This window comes from Dryobates pubescens, chromosome 4, assembly GCF_014839835.1.
Source record: "Dryobates pubescens isolate bDryPub1 chromosome 4, bDryPub1.pri, whole genome shotgun sequence".
Lineage (NCBI taxonomy): Eukaryota > Metazoa > Chordata > Aves > Piciformes > Picidae > Dryobates > Dryobates pubescens.
Window position 1 is genome coordinate 18,939,587 of NC_071615.1, and position 23,602 is coordinate 18,963,188.

At 57.6% G+C, this 23,602-nt stretch overlaps 1 protein-coding gene across 2 annotated transcripts; it reads left to right on the forward strand.

Moving 5' to 3' along the window:
* Window positions 1–1,056: 1,056 nt before the first annotated feature.
* On the forward strand, window positions 1,057–23,097 carry TBC1D24 (TBC1 domain family member 24). 2 transcript variants are annotated; one of them, XM_009903051.2, is made up of 7 exons: window positions 1,057–2,067; window positions 4,968–4,985; window positions 11,519–11,677; window positions 13,839–13,902; window positions 16,427–16,522; window positions 19,150–19,387; window positions 22,790–23,097. In XM_009903051.2, the coding sequence occupies exons 1-7, from the start codon at window positions 1,109–1,111 to the stop codon at window positions 22,942–22,944; spliced, it is 1,689 nt and encodes a 562-aa protein (XP_009901353.1). In that variant the 5' UTR covers window positions 1,057–1,108; the 3' UTR covers window positions 22,945–23,097. The 2 variants fall into 2 exon arrangements, with proteins under 2 accessions (XP_009901353.1, XP_054036698.1); XM_054180723.1 differs by lacking the exon at window positions 4,968–4,985.
* Window positions 23,098–23,602: the final 505 nt, after the last annotated feature.

Here is a 23,602-nt window from a genome sequence, read left to right on the forward strand (position 1 = left end):
GAGGGCTCAGAAGGGAGATCACAAACTGGTCAGGATTGGCAGGGGGTGGGTTTGGAGTCACAGGCTTCTAGGAAAACATCTCTGGTGTGAGGGTGCTGGAGGCCTGGAGCAGGCTGCCTGGAGAGGTTGTGGAGTCTTGTGGTGGTTTGAAAGGAAAGGCTCTGCTTTCCCTCCCTCACTGAGAAACAGACCACGGCTAAACCCAGTCGGAGAAATGAGAGTATGTTTTACAAGGAAACAGATTCTATGTAACACAACAAATACAGGGGTTTTACAATCTATACAGGAATATACAGCAAATGAACTCAACCAGAAACCAGACCCCCCACAGAGGGGGCTTCCCCCTGTGCCCCCTTCACCCCCCTACCTCCCTTCTCCCCCAAAAGAGGTAGAAGAAGAGAAAACAGGGGAGTTGATACAGCAGAGGCCTATGCACAGGGAGTTAGCTCTTATCTCTTGGCAAGAAGCCCAGAAGCAGATCCAGCCGAAAGGGACAGCGAAGGAAGGCAGACTGAGAGAAAGTCCCAGCTGCGCTGGGTCTAACCTCACCTCCCACAATCCTGCCAATGAACTTCGTTTAGAATATCAAAATATTTTATAAACATTTAGCCAGTGTGCCCCTTTCGTAAAGGCACAGCCTCAAACGGCCACAAGTCTCCTTCTCTGAAGACTCTGAAGCCCCACCTGGTGTTCTGTGTGAGCTGCCCTCGGCGGTCCTGTCCTGGCAGGGAGGTTGGACTCGGTATCTGGAGACCCCTTCCAGCCCCTGCCTTTGAGAAGTCAGCATAGAGATCCATGCCTCGGCTCTGACCTTCAGCTGGGGGGTGCACTGCCCGTGGAGATGTCCTCAGCTGCTGCTGGCCATGGCTGAGTTCCTTCATTCTGAGTTCCAGGGCAGAAGGAAGCAGCAGCTTCCTTGGAGTGGCTTTGCCGCAGAGGAGCGCTCCGGCCTGGCAGGAGCGAGGCGGTGTAGCCGCTCCCGGAGGAGCTGGGAGGCTGCCTGTTCTGAGGCCTCTCTCTTCTGTTACTTTGTGTTTTGCAGGAGGAGCTGGGAGTCATTGATGCCTGGCTGAGGTCCCCAGCCCCCTGCTATGCTTCTCCGGGCGCCATGGAGGAGTACGGCCGCTTCGTGGACTGGGACAAGATGGACGCCGGTGCCCAGAGCCAGGAGGCGAAGGAGCTGAGCTGCGGCGAGTTGCAGGAGCTGAAGCAGCTGGCCCGCCAGGGCTACTGGGCCAAGAGCCACGCCCTGAGGGCCAAGGCCTACCAGCGGCTGATCGGCGGCATCCCGTGCCGCACGGTGACGCCCGACGCCGGCGTCTACCGCGACATCGTGGGCAAGATCGTGGGGCGGCGCGGCGGCGGCGCCCTGCCCCTGCCCGAGTTCGTGGACGACAGCCTGGTCCCCACGTACTGCCTGAACGCCGAGGGCGTGGGCGCCGTGCGGAAGATCATCCTCTGCGTGGCCAACCAGTTCCCCGACATCTCCTTCTGCCCCGCGCTGCCCTCCGTCACCGCCCTGCTGCTGCACTACAGCAGGGACGAGGCCGAGTGCTTCGAGCAGGTCTGCCGCATCCTGGCCTGCAACGACCCCTCCAGGCGCCTCATCGACCAGACCTTCCTGGCCTTCGAGTCCTCCTGCATGACCTTCGGGGACCTGGTGAACAAGTACTGCCAGGCGGCGCACAAGCTGATGGTGGCGGTGTCGGAGGACGTGCTGCAGGTGTACTCGGACTGGCAGCGCTGGCTCTTCGGGGAGCTGCCCATGCCCTACGTCGCCAGGGTCTTCGACGTCTTCCTGGTGGAGGGCTACAAAGTGCTCTACAGGGTGGCCCTGGCCCTGCTGAAGTTCTTTCACAAGGTGCGCGGCGGGCGGCCGCTGGCGGCCGAGAGCGTCCAGCAGGACATCCGAGCCTTCGTCAGGGACATCGGCAGCGCCGTGTCCCCCGAGCGGCTGCTGGAGAAGGCCTTCGCCATCCGCCTCCTCTCGCGCAAGGAGATCCAGCTGCTGCAGCTGGCCAACGAGAAGGCTCTGCAGCGCAAGGGCATCACCGTCAAGCACAAGAGGTAGGGCTGCTGCCGGGGGGCTGAGCGAGCCCAGGGGGTTCCCAGCGCGACTGAGCCTGGCTGCCAAGCTCTGCTGGGGCATGCTGCTGGCTGTGCCCAGTGTGTGACCCAGCCAGCCCTGGTGCCAAGCTCTGCTGGGCCATGCTGCTGGCTGTGCCCAGTGTGTGACCCAGCCAGCCCTGGTGCCTGGTGCCAAGCTCTGCTGGGGCATGCTGCTGGCTGTGCCCAGTGTGTGACCCAGCCAGCCCTGGTGCCTGGTGCAAAGCTCTGCTGGGCCATGCTGCTGGCTGTGCCCAGTGTGTGACCCAGCCAGCCCTGGTGCCTGGTGCCAAGCTCTGCTGGGCCATGCTGCTGGCTGTGCCCAGTGTGTGACCCAGCCAGCCCTGGTGCAAAGCTCTGCTGGGGCATGCTGCTGGCTGTGCCCAGTGTGTGACCCAGCCAGCCCTGGTGCCAAGCTCTGCTGGGCCATGCTGCTGGCTGTGCCCAGTGTGTGACCCAGCCAGCCCTGGTGCCTGGTGCCAAGCTCTGCTGGGGCATGCTGCTGGCTGTGCCCAGTGTGTGACCCAGCCAGCCCTGGTGCCTGGTGCAAAGCTCTGCTGGGCCATGCTGCTGGCTGTGCCCAGTGTGTGACCCAGCCAGCCCTGGTGCCTGGTGCCAAGCTCTGCTGGGCCATGCTGCTGGCTGTGCCCAGTGTGTGACCCAGCCAGCCCTGGTGCAAAGCTCTGCTGGGGCATGCTGCTGGCTGTGCCCAGTGTGTGACCCAGCCAGCCCTGGTGCCAAGCTCTGCTGGGCCATGCTGCTGGCTGTGCCCAGTGTGTGACCCAGCCAGCCCTGGTGCCTGGTGGGAAGCTCTGCTGGGCCATGCTGCTGGCTGTGCCCAGTGTGTGACCCAGCCAGCCCTGGTGCAAAGCTCTGCTGGGCCATGCTGCTGGCTGTGCCCAGTGTGTGACCCAGCCAGCCCTAGTGCCTGGTGCCAAGCTCTGCTGGGGCATGCTGCTGGCTGTGCCCAGTGTGTGACCCAGCCAGCCCTGGTGCAAAGCTCTGCTGGGCCATGCTGCTGGCTGTGCCCAGTGTGTGACCCAGCCAGCCCTGGTGCAAAGCTCTGCTGGGCCATGCTGCTGGCTGTGCCCAGTGTGTGACCCAGCCAGCCCTGGTGCAAAGCTCTGCTGGGCCATGCTGCAGGCTGTGCCCAGTGTGTGACCCAGCCAGCCCTGGTGCCAAGCTCTGCTGGGGCATGCTGCTGGCTGTGCCCAGTGTGTGACCCAGCCAGCCCTGGTGCAAAGCTCTGCTGGGCCATGCTGCTGGCTCTGCTGATTGTTTTTCTCTGTACACTGGAGTGTTGCTGTGGTTGCAATGAGAGCTGTGAGTGAGTGCAGGGCTGAATTTGCAGCTGCCTTTTGCAGGTGCACACTCACTGCAGGGTTGTGTCCCCCAAGTGCCTTCCCAAGCTGCTGGTGCCGTCAGAGGCTTTTGCTGTAAACCATTGATGCATTCCTTGGAAGAGAGGCAGCCAGATGTCCCAATCTCCTTCTTGACCAGGAGGTTGGTTGTGTGCAATGCCCATGTGGTGCTGCCAGCTCAGCAGCTTCTGCCCTGCAAGCAGGCCAGCACTGGCTCAGCTGGGAGTGTTTGGCTGAGCTGGGGATGTTTCACCAGAGCCAGGCAGAAAGAAGTCTTAGCTGCAGGTTATTTTGAAATGAGCCTGACTGCAGGGCTCCTCAAAGCCCAGAGCACAGTCACCATGGGCAGGAGTTGGCTTCTTTGGTGGTGAGTGCATGGCCCAGCAGCAGCAACGATGTGCAGAGCAGAGGGAGGATCCTGACCCAAACCATAACTGCACGATCACAGAATGGTCTGGCTTGGAAGGGACCTCCAGAGGTCACCCAGTCCAACCCCTGCAATCAGCAAGGACACCTCCAACTTCTCCAGCCTCACTTCAAATATCTCCTTAACTATCTCCCTGGGCAAGCTGTTTGCAGTGTTCCTCCGCCCTCAGAACTTGTGCCTACCATCCAAGCTAAATCTGCTCTGCTCTCATTCCAGACCACTGCCCTATCACTGCAGTCCCTCTGCAGCCTTCTGCAGCCCCTCCAGCTACTGGCAGGCTGCTCTGAGGTCTGCCTGCAGCCTTCTCTTCTCCAGGCTGCACAGCCCCAGCTCTCCCAGCCTGGCCCCACAGGGGAGGTTCCTCAGCCCTCTGATTGCCTTCATGGCCTGCACTGGAGCCTCTCCATCAGCTCCAGGTCCTTGTGCTGGAGGCCCCAGAGCTGGAGGCAGTGCTGCAGGTGGGGGCTGAGCAGAGCAGAGCAGAGGGGCAGAATCCCCTCCCTGTGCTGCTGCTCTCCCTGCAGCTCAGCACTCAGCTGGCTCTGGGCTGCCAGGGCCCAGTGCTGGCTCCTGGGGACTTTGTCACCAGCTGACCCCCCCAAGGCCTTCTCCTCAGCACTGCATTTGAGCCACTCCTTGGCCAGCCTGGAGTTGTGCTTGGGGTATCCCCCAGCATTGTCCTGCTGTGGGCTTGCCTCAGGCTGGATCCCAGAGTGGCTGCTGGAGCAGTGAGCTCCTCAGGACGTGGGGGGAGCTCTGCCCAGCTGTGCTTGGGCTTTGCAGGTAGATGATGAATGATTTTCCAATCAGGTAACTGCAGGCAGATAGCAAAGTAAAAGAAGGGGAAAAGGAACCATGAATTATTGTAACCTGTCTGCCTGCCTGGTTGTGTTCTGGTGCTTGGCAGCTGGAATCAAACCTTGCTTTGTCTCTCTCCAGGCTGCTCTCAGTCACTGTGTGCTGGACCTAGGAACTCACTGATCTTTTCTGTCTTTTTTTGTTGTTTGTCATTCTCCTTACCCCTTCTTCTTCTTCTGTCCATCCCACCCCCACTGCACCCCTCCTGTTGGCAGTGTTGCATCTCCCCAAAGGTAGGTCAAACTCTTGAGTCTCTGTGCTTTGCTCCTTCCCTCTGTCTTTGGCTGAGTGTTCCTCCTGCTGCTGGTGCTGGGCAGGAGGAGCTGGGCAGCCAGCACAGCCTCTGGGTGCTGCTGGGTTAACACTGCTGCAGGGTTAGCTCCAGGGCTGTCAGATGGGGGACTGGGGGCCCAGCTGGACAGCACAGCACTGCCACACAGCCATGCAAGCCTCTGTTTTACAGAGTCATAGAACTGCTTGGGAAAGCCCTCCAGGATCATCCAGTCCAACGAGCAAGCCAACCCCACCATGGCCCCAGCTGCCATGGCCACAGCTTTCTGCACCACCTCCAGGGATGGGGACTCCACCACCTCCCTGGGCAGCCTCTGCCAGGCCCTGACCACTCTTGCAGCAAAGAAAATTTTCCTAATCTCCAGTCTGAACCTCTCCTTGCACCATTTCAGGCCATTGCCTCTCCTATCCCCTGAGCCTAGGGAGCAGAGCCCAAGCCCCAGCTGGCTGCAGCCTCCTCTCAGGGAGCTGCAGAGAGCAAGGAGGTCTCCCTCAGCCTCCTCTTCTCCAGCCTCAACCCCCCCAGCTCCCTCAGCTACTCCTCCCCAGCCCTCTTCCCCAGACCCTTCCCCAGCTCTCTTGCCCTTCTCTGGCCCTGCTCCAGCTCCTCAAGGTCCTTCTTGGAAAGAGGGGGACAAAACTGAGCCCAGGATTTGAGCTGTGGCCTCCCCAGTGCCCAGCCCAGGGGCACCATCCCTGCCCTGCTCCTGCTGCCACCCCAGTGCTGCTCCAGGCCAGGCTGCTGCTGCCCTTCTTACCCCCCAGGCACCCCCTGGCTCCTCTCCAGCTGCTGGCACCCAGCACCCCCAGGGCCTTCTCTGCTGGGCACTTTGCAGCCCCTCTGCCCCCAGCCTGGAGCCTTCCTGGGCTGGTTGTGAGCCAAGGGCAGGAGCCAGTCCTTGGCCTGGTTGAACCTCATCCCCTTGGCCTCAGCCATGGCTGCAGCCTGGCCAGGGCCCTCTGCACAGTCTCCTGCCCTGCAGCAGATCAACTCTGCCACCCAATCTGGTGCCATCTGCAAGCTGCCTGAGGCTGCCTCCATGCCCTCATCAAAGACAGCTGGGCCCAGTGCTGAGCCCTGGGGAACACCAGCTGGTGGCCACCAGCTGGAGTTAACTCCATCCCCCACCACTCTCTGGGCCCAGCCCTCAGCCAGTTCTTAAGGCAGAGTGGCAGAGAGCAGTGTTAACAGTGGGATGTGAGTCCTTCCTGCACCAGAAGCAAAAGCCTGACCAGCTGCAGCAACACAGTGTCAGAAGTGCCAGGTGATGCCCCATAGCCACACCTGCTGCAGATGAGAGATGCCCTCAGCTGCTGTTCTTCTTTGCAGGCTTTCTGCAGTTTGTTGGAATTCTGCTGGAGTGAGCCCAGCCTGGCACACTCCTCACAGCACCCTGGCTCTGCTCATGTGGGTTCTGTGGGGTTTGAAGCAGGGAGGGAGTTTGGAGAGGCAGGAGCTCAGGGCTCTGTGTCAGAGAGTGCAGAGTCACTCAGCCATAGAGCATTCATGCTTAATGAAGTCATTCATCAAGGCCTGGCCTGAAAAGCAAACCTTGCAGAGCAGAGCCCAGTGGATTGTGATGCCCGATAGGCAGAGAGCTTGGAAGGGAGACAGCTGTTAACTGCCACAGCTGCATGAGGTTCATAGAACCACAGAGCAGTCAGGGCTGGGAGGGAGCTCAAGGCTCAGCCAGCCCCAACCCCCTGCCATGGCCAGGGACACCTCACACTGCAGCAGGTTGCTCACAGCCACCTCCAGCCTGGCTGCAAACACCTCCAGGCAGGAGGCTTCCACCACCTCCCTGGGCAGCCTGTGCCAGGCTCTCACCACCCTCCTGGGCAGCAACTTCTTCCTCACAGCCAATCTCCATCTCCCCACTTCTAGTTCTGCTCCATCCCCCCCAGTCCTATCCCTCCCTGACACCCTCCAAAGTCCCTCCCCAGCTTTCTTGCAGCCCCCTGCAGATCCTGGAAGGCCACAATGAGGTCTCCTGGGAGCCTTCTCCTCTCCAGCCTGCACAACCCCAACTCCCTCAGGCTGTGCTCACAGCAGAGCAGCTCCAGCCCTCTGCTGCTCCTCCTGGCCCTGCTCTGGACACCTTCCAGCCCCTCCAGAGCCTTCCTGGCACAGAGGCTCCAGCACTGGCCCCAGAGCTGCAGCTGTGGTCTCAGCAGAGTGGAGCAGAGGGGCAGAATCCCCTCCCTGGCCCTGCTGGCCACACTTCTCTTGCTGCAGCCCAGGCTCTGCTTGGCTCTCTGGGCTGCAAGTGCTCCCTGCTGGCTCCTGCTGAGCCTCTCCTCCCCCAGCACCCCCAGGTCCTTTCCTTCAGGGCTGCTCTCCAGCCAGTCTCTGCCCAGCCTGTATCAGTGCCTGGGATTGCCCTGAGCCAGCTGCAGGACCTTGCCCTTGGTCTTGTTGAACCTCCTGAGGTTATCCTGGGCCCAGCTCTGCAGCCTGTCCAGGTCCCTCAAGCTTCAGTTCCTGCCTTGGACAGTCCTCTGGCCTTGTCTCAGAGCACACAATCCTGGAATGGCTCAGGTTGGAAGGGACCTCAGAGCTCATCTGATGCAACCTCCCATTCGTGGGCAGGGACCCCTTCTGCTAGTCCAGGCCCCATCCAGCCTGGCCCTGAACACCCCCAGGGAGGAGGCATCCCCAGCCCCCCTTGCCCCCTGCTCCAGTGTCTCACCACCCTCAGTGGAGCAAGGTATTGCTAGCTGCCGGTGCCAGTCGTGAGGGTGTCTGTGAGGGGGATGTGCCTCCTGCCAGGAAGAGCTCAGCCTCGAGTGGCAGCTGGGTGAGAAGGTCATTAAGTCAGCACTTCAGAGTGGCCAGGAGAAGGAGCAGGCAAAAGAAAGGGTGCAGGGGGGCTGAGAGGAGCAAGGACTTCTGCTTAGCTGCCCAAACTGACCCCAGCAGAGTGAAAAATGCACAGGTCAGGGAGGCCTGTTTGGGTGAGTAAGCTTCAAACTCCTTGGATGTTTGGTACTAACTCTCAGCCTAATTATCATCATTGCTCTCCTCCAGAAGTCCACTCTGAGAGACTAGTTGACTGCCCTGGCTGCTCTTTAATTCCTCAGATGTGAGAAAAACCTAAGTTCTGATGAGCTGAAACCAAGGCTCTGCTCCCTACTGCCACCAGTCTCTAGCTGCAGAGCCAGCAGGACCAGGAGGTCTCAGCCCTCAAGTGAGGTTCTGAAGCTGTGGGTTCAAGTCTTGGCTCATCTTTTGCTTCTTGGTCTCCCTGTGCCTCAGCTTGCTTTGCTGCACAGTGTCCCAGTCAGTGACACTGGAGGTTTTTAGCCCCCACGCTGCAGCTTGCTTCAGCAGGAGTCCATGTAAGCTCCTTGCTGATTAAATAGAATCATAGACTGAGCTGGGTTGGAAAGGACCTCCAAAGGTCATCCAGTCCAAGCCCCCCTGCAGTCAGCAGGGACATCCTCCACTGGAGCAGGTTGCCCAGAGCCCTGTCCAGCCTCACCTGGAATGTCTCCATGGATGGAGCCTCAACCACTCCCTGGGCAACCTGCTGCAGTGTTCCAGCAGCCTCCTGGTAAAGATCTTGTTCCTAATACTTGCAGCAGTGAAGGTGGAGGCTTGGTTTGTTCTGCTGGAGGGATCAGAGACTCACAGAATGTCAAGGGCTGGAAGGGACCTCTGGAGATCATCCAGTCCAACCCCTCTGCCAGAGCGGGAGCACCCAGGGCAGCTCACACAGGAACACATCCAAGGGGGATTGGAAGCTCTCCACACAAGGGACTTCCCAACCTCTCAGGGCAGCCTGCTCCAGGCCTCCAGCAGCCTCACACTGAGGAAGCTTCTCCTCATGCTGAGGTTGAAGCAGTGCTTTTCTTTTTAGCTGCCCCAAGGAGTCCCTTCATCAGAAGTGCTGCCAACACCTTTCAGGGAGCATTTCCCAGTGGCTCCAAGCCAGCACTGCTCTGAAGCACAGCACTGCTGGCTGCAGGGGGGTTGGACAGGGTCACCTCTGAGGGTCCCCTCCAGCCCAATGCAGTCTATGAGGCTTCTGCAGGCAAGATCCAAACGGTGCAGCTTGTGTGGCTGAGGGAGTGAGCTCAGCTCTCCAGACAGGAGCAGATATGCAGTGCTGAGGGTGTCTGTGCTCCAAGGATCCAAGAGGAAAGGAATGTGTCATTGTCACACAAAAACCCCACCAGCAACTGGCAGATGCTTGCAGCTGAGCCCTTGCATGCAGAGCAAACTGCCTGCAGCTTCTCAGTGAGTGCCTGCCCAGCAGCTCAGTGTCTTGTGCAAGCTCCTTTGTCACCTCCCCCATGGACCTGGCTGCCACTCCTGCATTTTGGGTCTTTAACATCAGCCATGGGTGCACTAACCACTGTTTAATCCCCAGGCTCAGAGGCTGTGTGCTGCTTTAACCTGAGAACTGAAGGCTGCTTGGGATGGTGATGATGTTCAGCATTGTTGTTACCCTCAGGCGTTTCAAGGCCATGAATGAGTCCTTAGATGTGTAGCAGCCCCCTCTGGGCACTGATGGGGGTTTGCTTTCCAGGGTGTCCAGAGTTCCTCTTGCCAGGCTCTTGCTGTGACCACGAGCCTGGGAACTTCTTGGGCTCTTAAGGAAGTGGAAGTCAGTGGCAATGAGATGGTTCCAAGAGCTGAACCTTGCCAAAAGCTTCAAATATTTGCCTTGGAGTAAAATTCTTAGCTTGGTAAAAGTACTGATTCCTCTAGGCTGCCCGAGGGGCTTAGGAGTTCTCCTAACTCCATCAGAAGGCAAGACATCAGAGGGGGAAAAAGCACTCCCTGGGCCTTTCAGAGCCTGGCTGCTCCTTTGGGTGCTTAACACCAGTGCCAGGGAGGCTGCCTCAGGCACCACACACAACCTCTTAGAACAGAATACAATACAATAGAACTAGAATAGAGTAGAATGGAAGTAGAGTAGAATGGAGTGGAGTAGAGTAGAATGGGGTAGAGTAGGGTAGAGTAGAATGGAATGGAGTAGAGTAGAGAGGAGCAGAGCGGGGTAGAGAGGAGCAGAGTGGAGGGGAGTGGGGTAGAGAGGAACGGAGCTGGGTAGAGAGGAGCGGACCGGAGAGGGGTAGAGAGGAACGGAGGGGAGCGGGGTAGAGAGGAATGGAGCAGGGTGGAGCGGAGGGGAGCGGGGTAGAGAGGAGCGGAGCGGGGTAGAGAGGAGCGGAGTGGAGGGGAGCTGGGTAGAGAGGAACGGAGTGGGGTAGAGAGGAGCGGACCGGAGAGGGGTAGAGAGGAACGGAGCGGGGTAGACAGGAATGGAGCAGGGTGGAGCGGAGGGGAGCGGGGTAGAGAGGAACGGAGCCAGGTAGAGAGGAGCAGAGGAGAGCGGGGTACAGAGGAACAGAGCGGGGTAGAAAGGAACGGAGGGAAGCGGGGTAGAGAGGAATGGAGCAGGGTGGAGCGGAGGGGAGCGGGGTAGAGAGGAGCGGAGTGGGGTAGAGAGGAACGGAGTGGGGTAGAGAGGAATGGAGAGGGATAGAGAGGAACGGAGGGGAGTGGGGTAGAGAGGAACGGAGTGGGGTAGAGAGGAATGGAGCAGGGTGGAGCGGAGGGGAGCGGGGTAGAGAGGAACGGAGCCAGGTAGAGAGGAGCAGAGGAGAGCGGGGTAGAAAGGAACGGAGGGAAGCGGGGTAGAGAGGAATGGAGCAGGGTGGAGCAGAGGGGAGCGGGGTAGAGAGGAGCGGAGCGGGGTAGAGAGGAACGGAGTGGGGTAGAGAGGAACGGAGAGGGATAGAGAGGAACGGAGGGGAGTGGGGTAGAGAGGAACGGAGCAGGGTGGAGCGGAGGGGAGCGGGGTAGAGAGGAACGGAGCGGGGTACAGAGGAACGGAGCGGGGTAGAGAGGAACGGAGGGGAGCGGGGTACAGAGGAACGGAGCGGGGTAGAGAGGAACGGAGGGGAGCGGGGTACAGAGGAACGGAGCGGGGTACAGAGGAACAGAGCGGGGTCCAGAGGAACGGAGGGGAGCGGGGTACAGAGGAATGGAGCGGGGTAGAAAGGAGCGGAGGGGAGCGGGGTAGAGAGGAATGGAGCAGGGTGGAGCGGAGGGGAGCGGGGTAGAGAGGAGCGGAGAGGGGTAGAGAGGAACAGAGCCAGTTAGAGAGGGGAGCGGGGTAGAATTAGAATAGAACAGAATAGAATTAAGCAGGTTGGAAGAGCCCTTCAACCTGATCTCCCTCAGGTCATAGCCATCCCAGCTGGTCCTCCATTCTGTCCTCTGCCTTTAAAGGGAGAGGAGCTGCTCCAGGTGTTCCAGGCAGGCCAGATCACTGCCTCTGGAGGCCTAGGGTGTAGTTGGTTACCCTCACAAAGTCATGGCCTTCTAAGCCCCTGGGCTGGAGCTTTGAACCCACACCATGTCTGCCAGGGGCTTCCAGAGTTCAGCTGCCTTTGTGTGTTGCTGTCCAGCAGTTTTATTGTGCCACTCTTGTTTCTGAGTGCTCTGTGTTGTGTTTCTCAGGCAGAATGTGCACTTAGCAGTTCATGCTGAGAACTTCAAGTCTGAGATTGTCAGCGTGAAAGAGATGAGAGATATCTGGTCCTGGATCCCGGAGCGCTTCGCCCTCTGCCAGCCCCTCTTGCTTTTCACCACCTCGGAGCATGGCTGCAGTCTAAGCAGGTAAGGAGACCCTCTCCCCACTCCCCTCTGCTGCAGGGTGGGAGGTGTGCTAGTTTTAGGCTATGCCTTTAATATTTTTTCACAGCTCTTGAGCAGGCTGAGCAGAGGGGCAGAGGCCAAGGGCAGGAGACTGAACACATCCAAGTGCCAGGGGCTGCACCTTGGCCACAGCAACCCCAGGCAGTGCTACAGGCTGGGGGCAGAGTGGCTGAGAGCAGCCAGGCAGAGAGGGACCTGGGGATACTGGTTGATAGAACATGAGCCAGCAGTGAGCCCAGGGGGCCAAGAAGGCCAAGGGCATCCTGGCCTGCAGCAGGCAGAGTGTGGCCAGCAGGAGCAGGGAAGTCCTTGTGCCCTGTGCTCAGCACTGCTCAGGCCACACCTTGAGTCCTGTGTCCAGTTCAGGGCTCCTCATTTTAGGAAAGATGTTGAGGTGCTGGAAGGTGTCCAGAGAAGGGCAACAAAGCTGGGGAGGGGTCTGGAGCACAGCCCTGGGAGGAGAGGCTGAGGGAGCTGGGGTTGCTTAGCCTGCAGAAGAGGAGGCTCAGGGGAGACCTTCTTGCTCTCTGCAACTCCCTGCAGGGAGGTTGGAGCCAGGAGGGGGTTGGTCTCTTCTCCCAGGCACCCAGCACCAGAACAGGAGGACACAGTCTCAAGCTGTGCCAGGGGAGGTTTAGGCTGGAGGTGAGGAGAAAGTTCTTCCCAGCAAGAGAGATTGGCCACTGGGATGTGCTGGCCAGGGAGGTGGTGGAGTCCCCATCCCTGGAGGTGTTTAGGAAGAGCCTGGCTGAGGCCCTTGGTGCCATGGTTGAGTTGCTCAGATGGTGCTGGGGGAGAGGTTGGGCTTGGTGATCTCTGAGGTCTTTTCCAACCTGGTTAATTCTATTCTCTTCTAAAATGTAAACAGATCACTACTGGGTGTAAAAAGGAAAACAAAGATCTTTCTAACCAAGCCCTTATCTGCCATAAGATTGGTTGTACCAAAACAATTCCCCCTTCTCTTCTCACTTCTTGGCTCTGGAGAGATACTAACTTGCTTCTGCTTGACCTTGGCTGTGTTGGTTTGGTTAAGTCTTAACAGCAACTTTCTTGGCTCCTTTTGTACAGGGGGTCTGGGTAGGCAGGGAAGGAGAGGCTAGGAGCTTGCCCTGGTCTTTCACCAGGAGGGGTTCCTGTGCTGTTTGTTAGTTGTCACTATCTGTAAATACTGTAAATCCTGTGCATTTTGTACACATTCACAGAGCACAGCTCACAGGATGTTAGGGGCTGGAAGGGACCTCTGGAGATCTTCCAGTCCAAGCCCCCTGCCAGAGCAGGAGCAGAGAATCCAGCCCAGGGCACACAGAACACATCCAGACAGGGCTGGAAAGCCTCCAGAGCAGGAGACTTCACAACCTCTCTGGGCAGCCTGCTCCAGGCCTCTGGGACCCTCACAGTGAAGAAGCTCTTCAGACACAGCCACCAGGCCTCAGGGGACAGCTTGCTTGGGGAAAATCCTGTCAGAGGCCACTGTTGTGAGATGATCAGGGGGCTGGAGCACCTCTGCTGCAAGGACAGGCTGAGGGAGCTGGGGGTGTTCAATCTGGAGAAGAGGAAGGCTGATAGCAGCCTTCCAGTACCTGAAGGGGCTCCAGGAAGGATGGAGAGAGACAGTTTGCAAAGGCTTGCAGGGACAGCACCAGGGTCAATGCCTTCAAACTAGAAGAAACAGATTTAGATTGGATATCAGGAAGAAGTTCTTCACCAGGAGGGTGGTGGAACGCTGGAACAGGTTGCCCAGGGAGGTGGTAGAGGCTCCCTCCCTGGAGATATTCAAGGTAAGACTTGATGAGGCCCTGGGCAGCCTGATCTAGTTGGGGATGTCCCTGCTGACTGCAGAGGGTTGGACTGATGAGCTTTGGAGGTCCCTTCCAGCCTGGACCATTCTGTTAGAGGGGGTCTTGGAGTTACTCTGCAGAGGCACAGGAAGTTGAGCAGAGAGGAACTGCTTGGTAATATTCCTGTACACTCCTCTGCTCCTTCCAATGGGCTGGAGAAGGCACTGGCAGGCACCTGCTTGGTCTTCAGATGTCTTCTTGGGTTTTTTTGCTGTGCCATCAGACTTTAAGGGGGAAAAGAACTGGAGCTGGTGGTGCTCATTTGTGTGTGCTCTGCACTTCAGGTTCTACTCTCACAGTGAGGGACATGAGCCAACGCTGCTCCTCATCAAGACCACAGCAAAAGAGGTGAGTGAGGCAACAGGCAGCTGATTCAGTGAGGGCTTAGGCAGTGCTGCATTGCAACACAGCTTGGGCTGGAAAGGGACCTGCCTTGCTTGGGGGGTTGTTTCCCCAACAATGCCTGCTGTAAATGGTTCCATTCCTGCCTGTGGGCTCTGCATTCTTGGCTAAGTCGTCCAAACTAGCTCTCAGTCAGCTCTTCTCCTGCAAGTGATGTGGGATGAGGGGCTGGAGCCACTCAGTGAGCTCTTGGGCAGGCTTTTCAAGGCAGAGGGGAGGGAGGGGCTGGGGAGTCGTGTTCCAGTCGTGATTCATGGAAGATATTTTGATCCTCTCCAGCATGCAGGGAGGGAAAGTGACAGGATTGAAATGGGATGAGTAATATGGGGCTACACAACGTGGAAACAAAGGCTTTAGCTTCATCTCTGTCCTCTGCTATGGGGACAGGCTGAGGCAGCTGGGATTGTTCAGCCTGGAGAAGAGAAGACCCCAGGGAGACCTTGGAGCAGCCTTCTAGTACCTGAAAGGGACTACAAGAAGGCTGCAGAGGGACTGTTTGCAAAGGCCTGCAGAGACAGGGTGAGGAGCAATGGTTTGAAATGAGAGGAAAAGCAGATTTAGATTGGATGCTAGGAGCAAGTTCTGCACAATGAGGCTGGTGGAACACTGCCACAGGTTGCCCAGGGTGGTAGTTGAGGTCCCTGGAGATATTCAAGTCAGGAATGACAAGGCTCTGAGCAACCTGATCTGGTGGAGGATGTCCCTGCTGCCTGCAGGGGGATTGGGCTGGATGACCCTTGCAAGTCCCTCCCTTCCCAAACCATTCTATGATCTCAGTCTTGTCTGAAGAAAGCCCAAACCAAAAGCACACAGAGCTGTGAGAACCTGAGTGAGCTGGGATGAGAACACAGATGCCTCTGAGGAGCTCTGCTTCTCTGCTGCTTTACCCAAGGAGCCCTTCTCTGCTCTGCTGGGTGTGAGCCAGTCTTGGGCAGCACAGTGTAACAACAGGAGCAGCACCTGCAGCCCAGGCTTTGTTCTGATGAAACACTGCAGAAAACAAAAAGCTTTCCCAGAGCCTCCACAGGACACAAAGCTGCTTCCTGTGCTGGGGGTTGGTTATCTGCACCGCTGAGCATGGCTTCTAACTGCTCTGTGATGAACAGGGAGCTGTCCTTGTAGTGCAGCAGCAGGTACAAAGCTGCTGAGGGGCCTGGAGCAGCTCTGGGAGCAGCAAAGGCTGAGAGCCCTGGGGCTGAGAGCCTGCAGAAGAGCAGCCCCAGAGGGCAGCTGAGCAATGCTCAGCAAGAGCTAAAGGAGCTGTGGGGGGCAAGAGGCTGGGGCCAGGCTCTGCTGAGTGCTGCCCAGGGCCAGCACAAGGGGCAAGGGGCAGCAAGTGTCAGGCAGGAGGTTGGAGCTGAGCAGGAGGAGAAAGTTGTTTGGGGTGAGGCTGCTGGAGGCCTGGAGCAGGCTGCCCAGAGAGGTTGTGGAGTCTTCTGGGGTGGAGAGCTTCCAACCCCTCCTGGGCACTGTGCTGCTGGGCAAGCAGCTGTGGGAGCCCTGCTGGAGCAGGGGGTTGGCCTGGATGGTCCCCAGAGGTCCCTTCCAACCCCCCCCTGCTGGCATTCTGGGTTTATATTTCTGCTGCAGGATGGCTGCCCATGGAGCAAGCCCCTTTCCATTCTCCTTCCCATCCCCCTGCTGGTCACACTCCCAGCTGTTTCACGGGCCTGTGTGTGGTTTGTGGCCACCCCAGTCTGCACTGACAGGCCAATGGCTTACAAAATGCTTGAGGTATCTGAAGGGCAGAGGAAATGTTAGTAATTTTGGGCTAGAAGCTCTGCTTGTAATGCTGCTGGAGGCTCAGCAGCAAATGCACCTCAGAACAATTCTGTTTCACCAGGGTTCCTAGGGGGAAAACAATGCAGGGCTGCTTTCATCTTTTCCTGACTGCTTCATTGTTGGCTCTGGGTCCACTTGGCAGGGATGCTCTTGCTGATAGATTCACAGACTGGTTTGCCTTGGAAGGGACCTTGAAGATCATCCAGTTCCAAGCCCCTGCCATGAGCAGGGACCCATCCCACCAGCCCAGCTTGCTCAGGGCCTCATCCAGCCTGGCCCTCAGCACCTCCAGGCAGGAGGCAGCCACAGCCTCCCTGGGCTGTGCCAGAGTCTCCCCAGCCTCAGTGCCAAGAATTTCTTCCTCCTCTCCAGTCTCAATCTCCCCTCCTGCAGCTCAGAGCCATTGCTCCTTGCCCTGTCACTCCAAGCCCTTACCCAGAGTCCCTCCCCAGCTCTCCTGTGTGGAGCATTATGTTGGAACATTTCTCCTGGAAGGCCTCAGAGATGCAAACCAATTTCTGGAGCTCCTGGGGTTTCAGGATCCCCTCCAGCACCTGAAATCTGCCTTTGTGCTGCCTTAACCCACTGGTAGAGAGGTTTCAGAAAAGCAAACTGGAATGAAGCCTTCAGCTGAGGGCTGTGGGCCTGAGCTGCTTCCCCACCCTCTGCTCTGGGATCTGTGTGCCAGGTCTGTGGTGCCTATCTCTCGACGGACTGGAGCGCGCGCCGGCGAGGAGGCAACAAGCTGAGCTTCTTTGGAACCGGGGAGTGCTTTGTGTTTAGGGTGAGTAAAGTGTTCCCTTTGCTCCCCACTGAACCTCTGGAGGGCTGTGAGGAGCTCTCAGAATCATGGAACCAAAGAGTCATAGAATCAAGCAGGCCAGAAAAGACTTCAAAGATCATCAAGGCCAACCTATGACCTAATCCCTAACACCTCCTGACAGCTAACCCAGGGCTCCAAGGGCCTCAGCCAAGCCTCTTCTGAACCCCTCCAGGGATGGGGACTCCACCACCTCCCTGGGCAGCACAGCCCAGTGGCCAGTTCCTCTTTCTGGGAAGAACTTTCTCCTCCCCTCCAGCCTAAACCTCCCCTGGCACAGCTTGAGACTGTGTCCTCTTGTTCTGCTGCTGGCTGCCTGGGAGCAGAGCCCAACCCCCACCTGGCTCCAACCTCCCTGCAGGGAGTTGCAGAGAGCAAGAAGGTCTCCCCTGAGCCTCCTCTTCTGCAGGCTAAGCAACCCCAGCTCCCTCAGCCTCTCCTCCCAGGGCTGTGCCCCAGACCCCTCCCCAGCTTTGTTGCCCTTCTCTGGACACCTTCAAGTCTCTCAATGTCCTTCTTGAGCTGAGGAGCCCAGAGCTGGACACAGGACTCAAGCTGTGGCCTGAGCAGTGCTGAGCACAGGGCACAAGGACTTCCCTGCTCCTGCTGGCCACACTCTTCCTGCTGCAGGCCAGGATGCCCTTGGCCTTCTTGGCCCCCTGGGCACACTGCTGGCTCCTGTTCTTCTTCCCTTCCACTTGAAGAGGCTGCATGATGTGCCCTCCTCATGTCTAAACCCTACTGATCTCTTAATGTGGAGGAGAAAAGTTCACTCCTCAGGTTTGTGAGTTAAAACTCTCCCTTGGCCTGCTGGCCACACTCCAGGAGACCACTGGCCTTGTTGCACCAGGGCACACTGCTGTCCCATGGGTCACCTCTTGTCCACCAGGACTCCAAGGTTCTTCTCCATGGAGCTGCAGGGCAGAATTTCCACCTCTTGGATCTTCCACTGGTTTTGGTGACTGTTCTTAGCCAGCTGGCCTTTAACCAAGTCCTTTGCTGGAAAGGTGCAGTAAAGTCACTCAGAAGGCCCTCAGTGCAGGAAGGACATGGAGCTGATGGAGCAGGTTCAGAGGAGGGCCACAAAATTGCTCAGGGGGCTGGAGCAGCTCTGCTTTGAGGACAGGCTGAGGGAGCTGGGGGTGTTCAGCCTGGAGAGGAGAAGGCTCCAGGGAGACCTAAGAGCAGCCTGCCAGTGCCTGAAGGGAGCTACAAGAAGGCTGCAGAGAGACTGTTTGCAAAGGCCTGCAGGGACAGCACCAGGGGCAATGGCTTGAGACTAGAGAAGGGCAGATTTAGACTGGATGTGAGGAACAAGTTCTGCACCAGGAGAGTGGTGGAACACTGCCACAGGTTGCCTGGGGAGGTAGTTGAGGCTCCATCCCTGGAGATATTCAAGGTGAGGCTCAGCAGGGCTCTGGGCAGCCTGATCTGGTTGAGGATGTCCCTGCTGAGTGCAGGGGGGTTGGACTGGGTGACCTTTGGAGGTCCTTTCCAACCCAGACCATTCTCTGACTCTATGGAACCCTGCAGCACTTCTTCACTCACCTCAGAAATAAAAGCAAAGGTTTAAAGCAAGCAAAGAACACCTGGCCTGAAGCCAGCTGGGTCCTGCTCACTGCTGCCCTGCTGGGCCCGCAGGGGCTTGGATCTCCTTTTGCTGTGTCCCTCTGAGAATAACTTAAGCTGAACTGGGCTTTCCCTCTGAGAATGGTACCTTGAGTCCTGTGTCCAGCTCTGGGCTCCTCAGCTCAAGAAGGACATTGAGAGACTTGAAGGTGTCCAGAGAAGGGCAACAGAGCTGGGGAGGGGTCTGGGGCACAGCCCTGGGAGGAGAGGCTGAGGGAGCTGGGGTTGCTTAGCCTGCAGAAGAGGAGGCTCAGGGGAGACCTTCTTGCTCTCTGCAACTCCCTGCAGGGAGGTTGGAGCCCGGTGGGGGTTGGGCTCTGCTCCCAGGCAGCCAGCAGCAGAACAAGAGGACACAGTCTCAAGCTGTGCCAGGGGAGGTTCAGGCTGGAGGGGAGGAGAAAGTTCTTCCCAGAGAGAGTTGTTAGCCACTGGGATGTGCTGCCCAGGGAGGTGGTGGAGTCCCCATCCCTGGAGGTGTTCAAGAGGGGATTGTATGTGGCCCTTGGTGCCCTGGGTTCGTCATGAGGTGTTGGGTGCCAGGTTGGACTTGATGATCTTTGAGGTCTCTTCCAACCTTGGTGATTCTATGAATAATTAAGCTCTAACTGGGCCTTCCCTACCTGAGCTGAGCTGGGCTTCCCCTCTGGGAATAACTGAGTTGAACTGAGCTTTCCCTCTGGGAATAACTCAGCTGAGCTGGGCTTTCCCTCTGGGAATAACTCAGCTGAGCTGGGCTTTCCCTCTGGGAATAACTGAGCTGAGCTGGGCTTCCCCTCTGGGAATAACTCAGCTGAGCTGGGCTTTCCCTCTGGGAATAACTGAGCTGAGCTGGGCTTCCCCTCTGGGAATAACTCAGCTGAACTGAGCTTCCCCTCTGGGAATGCCTGGGCTGAGCTGGGCTTCCCCTCTGGGAATGCCTGGGCTGCTCTCAGCACTAAGGCTTTGCTCTTTTCTGTCCCCAGCTGCAGCCAGAGGTGGAGCGCTACGAGTGGGTGATCATCAGGCACCCAGAGCTGGCCTCAGCAGGTCCAGAGGCAGAGAACCACTCCTCAGCAGCAGCTGCCAGCAGGCTGCCCTCCAGCAGCGGCCCAGCAGAGCCCTCAGATCGCCTCTCCCCCTTCCTGTCGGCTCGGCACTTCAACCTGCCGTCCAAAACGGCCTCCATGTTCATGGCTGGCAGCAGTGAGTGCATCATCATAGGTGAGTCAGCCTGGCCATGCAGCCTGCCAGCCCTCCCTACCCACCCCAGGGCACAGGCACCTCCACACCTGCACAGGCCCCTCCTTGGAGCTGGGCAGCAGCAAGCAGGTTTGGGGCCCTTCACTGAATGCTTGCTGGTGCCCAGCACCAATGTTGTGTGGGAACGGTGCATGGCTGTGAAGCTTGAAGCACAGCCACACCTGCACACTGCCTAATTCCCACAGTGCCAGCTTGGAAGGGACCCCAAGGCTCAGTTGGTAGCACATAAGACCCTTAATGGGAAGGTCGTGAGTTCAAGCCTGCAGTGGGCACTAGTGTCCTCCCTACTGTAGTCATGAGGTCTGTGGTGACAGGTTGGACTTGATGATCTTTGAGGTCTCTTCCAACCTTAGTGATACTGAATACTGAAAGTAATGATCATCTGCTCCAACCTTTCTTGGTCACAGCCTAGCTGAAAGGAGCTGCCCCAGCCCCGTGCCAAGCTGAGCCTTCAATGCAGGGCACCCCCCTGCTGCCCCTGGGAGGTGATTCCAGTGGCTAACTGTGCCCATGGGGAAACTTCTGCAGTCCAATGGGAATCTCCCCAGCAGTAACCTGAACCCATCAACCCTTCTCTGCCATGGGACTCCTTGGACAAAGGCAGTCTCCATCCTCCTGGTAGCCAGCCTTTATTGTCCTGGTCTGTGGTGCCAAGTTCTCCCCTGAGCCTTCTCTTCTGAAGGCTGAACAAACCCAGCTCCCTCCTGATGAGAAACAGCTCTTGAAGAGGAACCAACCTTGCACTGACACAGGAGAAACTATAAAACCTGCCAATGCTCCTGGAACTTTATGGCCCCCTGGCACTGCTGCCTTTGGCAGAAGCCTGCTCAGTAAAGCTGTCACCTCACTGGGGTTTACAGGGACCAGGTTTGAAATCCTGGCTGTTCATTGCCCAAAACCTTTACTTAACACTTGTTCAGGAGAGCAGCTGGCATGGTGGTGTCCTCTGTAACATCCAGAGGGGCCTGGACATGCTGGAGGGGTGGGTCCATGCCAGCCTCAGGAAGTTCAACCAAGCCAAGTGCAAGGCCCTGCAGCTGGGTCAGGGCAATCCCAAGCAGAAAGCCAGGCTGGGAGGAGAATGGATGGAGAGCAGCCTTAAAGAGAAGGACTTGAGAGTGCTGGGGGTGCAAAGCTGGCCATGAGCCACGTCCTGGGCTGAGCCCCAGCAGTGTGGGCAGCAGGTGAAGGGAGGAGATGCTGCCCCTCTGCTCTGCTGAGACCCCACCTGCAGTGCTGGGGCCTGCAACACAAGAAGGATGTGGAACTGCTGGAGCAGATCCAGATGAGGCCACAGAGATGATCAGAGGGCTGATCAGGGGCACCTGCCCTGTGGGGACAGGTTGAGAGTGTTGGGGCTGTTCAGCCTGGAGAAGGGAAGGGTCCAGGGAGACCTTGGAGCAGCCTTCCAGTACCTGAAGGGGGCTACAAGAAGGCTGCAGAGGAACTGTTCCCAAAGGCCTGCAGTGATAGGGCAGTGGTCTGAAAGGAGAGCAGAGCAGACTTAGCTTGGATGTTAGGAACAAGTTCTGCACCATGAGGGTGGAGGAACAGTGCAACAGGCTGCCCAGGGAGGCAGTTGAGGCCCCATCCCTGGAGATATTTAAGGTGAGGCTGGACAAGGCTCTGCCTGAAGGGGCTCCAGGAGAGCTGGGGAGGAGCTTTGGACAAAGGCACGGAGCGACAGGCTGAGGGCTGAAGGCTTCACACGGGAAGGAGCTGGATTTAGATGAGAAATAATTCCCCATGAGGGTGGTGAGGCACTGGAACAGGTTGCCCAGGGAAGCTGTGGAGGCTCCAAGCCTGGAAGTGTTGAGAGCCAGACTGAATGAGGCCTTGAGCAGCCTGTGCTGGTGGGAGGTGTCCCTGCCTGCGGCACGGGGGCTGCCGCTGGGTGAGCTCGAAGCTCCCTTCCAACCCTGCCCCTTCTGTGGTTCTCTGAAATCCAGCTGTTGGCTGATGAGGACTCCACAGCCTGTGCTCTACTGGACCATAAGCTGGGCTCCAGAATCAGCCAAGCTGATGAGTTAGGACTGACTGCTAGTGCTGTCACAGACACAGCACAGGAGGCCCTCCAGCAGGCTGAGGTAAGAGGGTCACTCACACTTACTCTCTGTCACTGTGTGGGGAGTAGTAAGAGAAATAAAAGCTTGGGAGGCAGAATCACAGAATGTTAGGGGTTGGAAGGGACCTCCAGAGATCATCCAGTCCAACCCCTCCTGCCAGAGCAGGGGCACCCAGCAATACAGCCAGGTGGGGCTTGAAAGGCTCCAGAGGAGACTCCAAACCCCCCTGGGCAGCCTGCCCCAGGCCTCCAGCACCCTCACACCAAAGAAGTTTCTCCTCCTGTTGAGGTGGAACCTCCTGGGTTCCAGTTTGTGTCCATTGCCTCTTGTCCTGTCACAGGACACCACTGAGAAGAGCCTGGCCCCTTCTAGACCCCAACCCCTCAGATATATATAAACATCCAAAAGATCCCCTCTCAGCCTTCTGCAGCCTAACCAGCCCCAGGGCTCTCAGCCTTTCCTCACCACAGAGATGTTCCAGTCCCTGCATCATCCTCATAGCGTCCCTTGGACTCTCTCCAGCAGCTCCCTGTCCCTCTTGAACTGGGGAGTCCAGAACTGGACCCAGTACCCCAGATGTGGCCTCACAAGGGCAGAGTAGAGGGGCAGGAGACCCTCCCTTGACCTGCTGGCCACTCTCTTCTGACTGCATCACAAGAGCCATTGGCCTTCTTGGCCACAGGGCCACGTTGCTGTGCCATGCAGAGCTTCTTGTCCACCAGCACTGCAAAGTCCTTCTCCATGGAGCTGCTTCCCAGCAGCTCAGCTCCCAGAGCCACAGGAATGAATGTGGTGCACCATGGCATCTGTAGAGCAGAACTGCCACCCCTGGGATCTTTCACTGCTTTGGGTCACTCTCCTTCCCTTTACCCTTTCCTGACACATTGCTCTCAAGATTTACTTCACTTCCCTGCATTCTCTGACTTTGTGAATCTTGACACAGATAATCCAAGTGCTTTTAATGCTGCTGTGGCTTAGGATGGTTTAGAAGGTGAAGCTGGTGCTGTTACTTACCTTTACTTCTTCTGTTAGCAGGCAGGAATCAACAACAAGAGCTCCTCTGCCAGCTCTGACTTTTGACTGCTAACAGAATTCTTTACAGGAGGGCAAACAGGGCAGGTTGTAGCTTCCAGGGTCCCCCAGCACTGAAAGACAGATCTTGAAGGTTGGACTCAGTGATCTTGGAGGTCTCCTCCAGCCCCATCAGTTGTGTGGTTTGAGTGCAGGCCTTTGAGGCAGGCTCCCTCAGCTTCCTGTGGTGCAGAGCCACCTCACCCTTGTCTTTGTCTCTCCACAGGGGGAGGTGATGGCCAGGCCCTTTACCTGGATGCAGACCTGAACCATGGAAGAACCAGCCACTGCAATACTTTCAACAATCAGCCTCTCTGCTCTGAGAGCTTCCAGATCTCTGTCTTGGAGGTGTGGGGCTTCAGGGACACCATGAATGGCTGAGGTCAGCATCATCAGTCAGCCACTTTGTCACTTGTCCTAGGATTCCCCAGGCAGATTCCAACACAGGAGCCAAGTTAGAGCATCCCTTCTGCTGGGCCCAGTGTGCTCTGCTGATCACCAGGGGGGGCACTTGACTGCAGGGCTTAGTTGTTTACTGTTTTATTTAAGACAAGTCCAGGTGAAGTCTTAACTTCCTGCATCTTAGCTCCTTCATGCTTCTTACCTCTAGAGAGCTGCACTCAGGTCCTGTCATTAGATCCCCCAAAGCACTGGGAATGATTTCAGGCCATCCTAAAAGGGTACAGGTCAGGGGCCCAGGGTGGGTTTGCAGCTGGGTGCAGCTGCTCAGAGCACAGAGCTGGCTGAGGGGTGCTGGAGAGCTGTGTGCCACCTTCAGCAGCCATATCAAACATCTGCTCAGGGGGACACTGCTGACCTCAGCAGGGCTGTGGCTGAAAGCCTTGCCCTGCTGTGAGCAGGCAGTGTGCAGACACATCAGTACCACTTCCTGAGCTCCCAGAGCCCTCAGTTCACACAAGAGCCTTGGACCTGAACCCCTGGCACACTCCAGTTGCATCTGTTTGAGGAGTCTTGCCTCTGAGAAAGGCACCCAGACAGACAATGACATCTCAGAGGCTTCATTTTGTTTACATTCCTA

Bases quoted from the DNA above. Each gene is read 5' to 3' on its own strand.
- TBC1D24 (XM_009903051.2), top strand. From the start codon at position 1,109: ATGGAGGAGTACGGCCGCTTCGTGGACTGGGACAAGATGGACGCCGGT. The intron at 11,678-13,838 runs GTAAGGAGACCC...TCTGCACTTCAG, and splicing joins CATGGCTGCAGTCTAAGCAG to GTTCTACTCTCACAGTGAGG. The intron at 19,388-22,789 runs GTGAGTCAGCCT...GTCTCTCCACAG, and splicing joins CAGTGAGTGCATCATCATAG to GGGGAGGTGATGGCCAGGCC.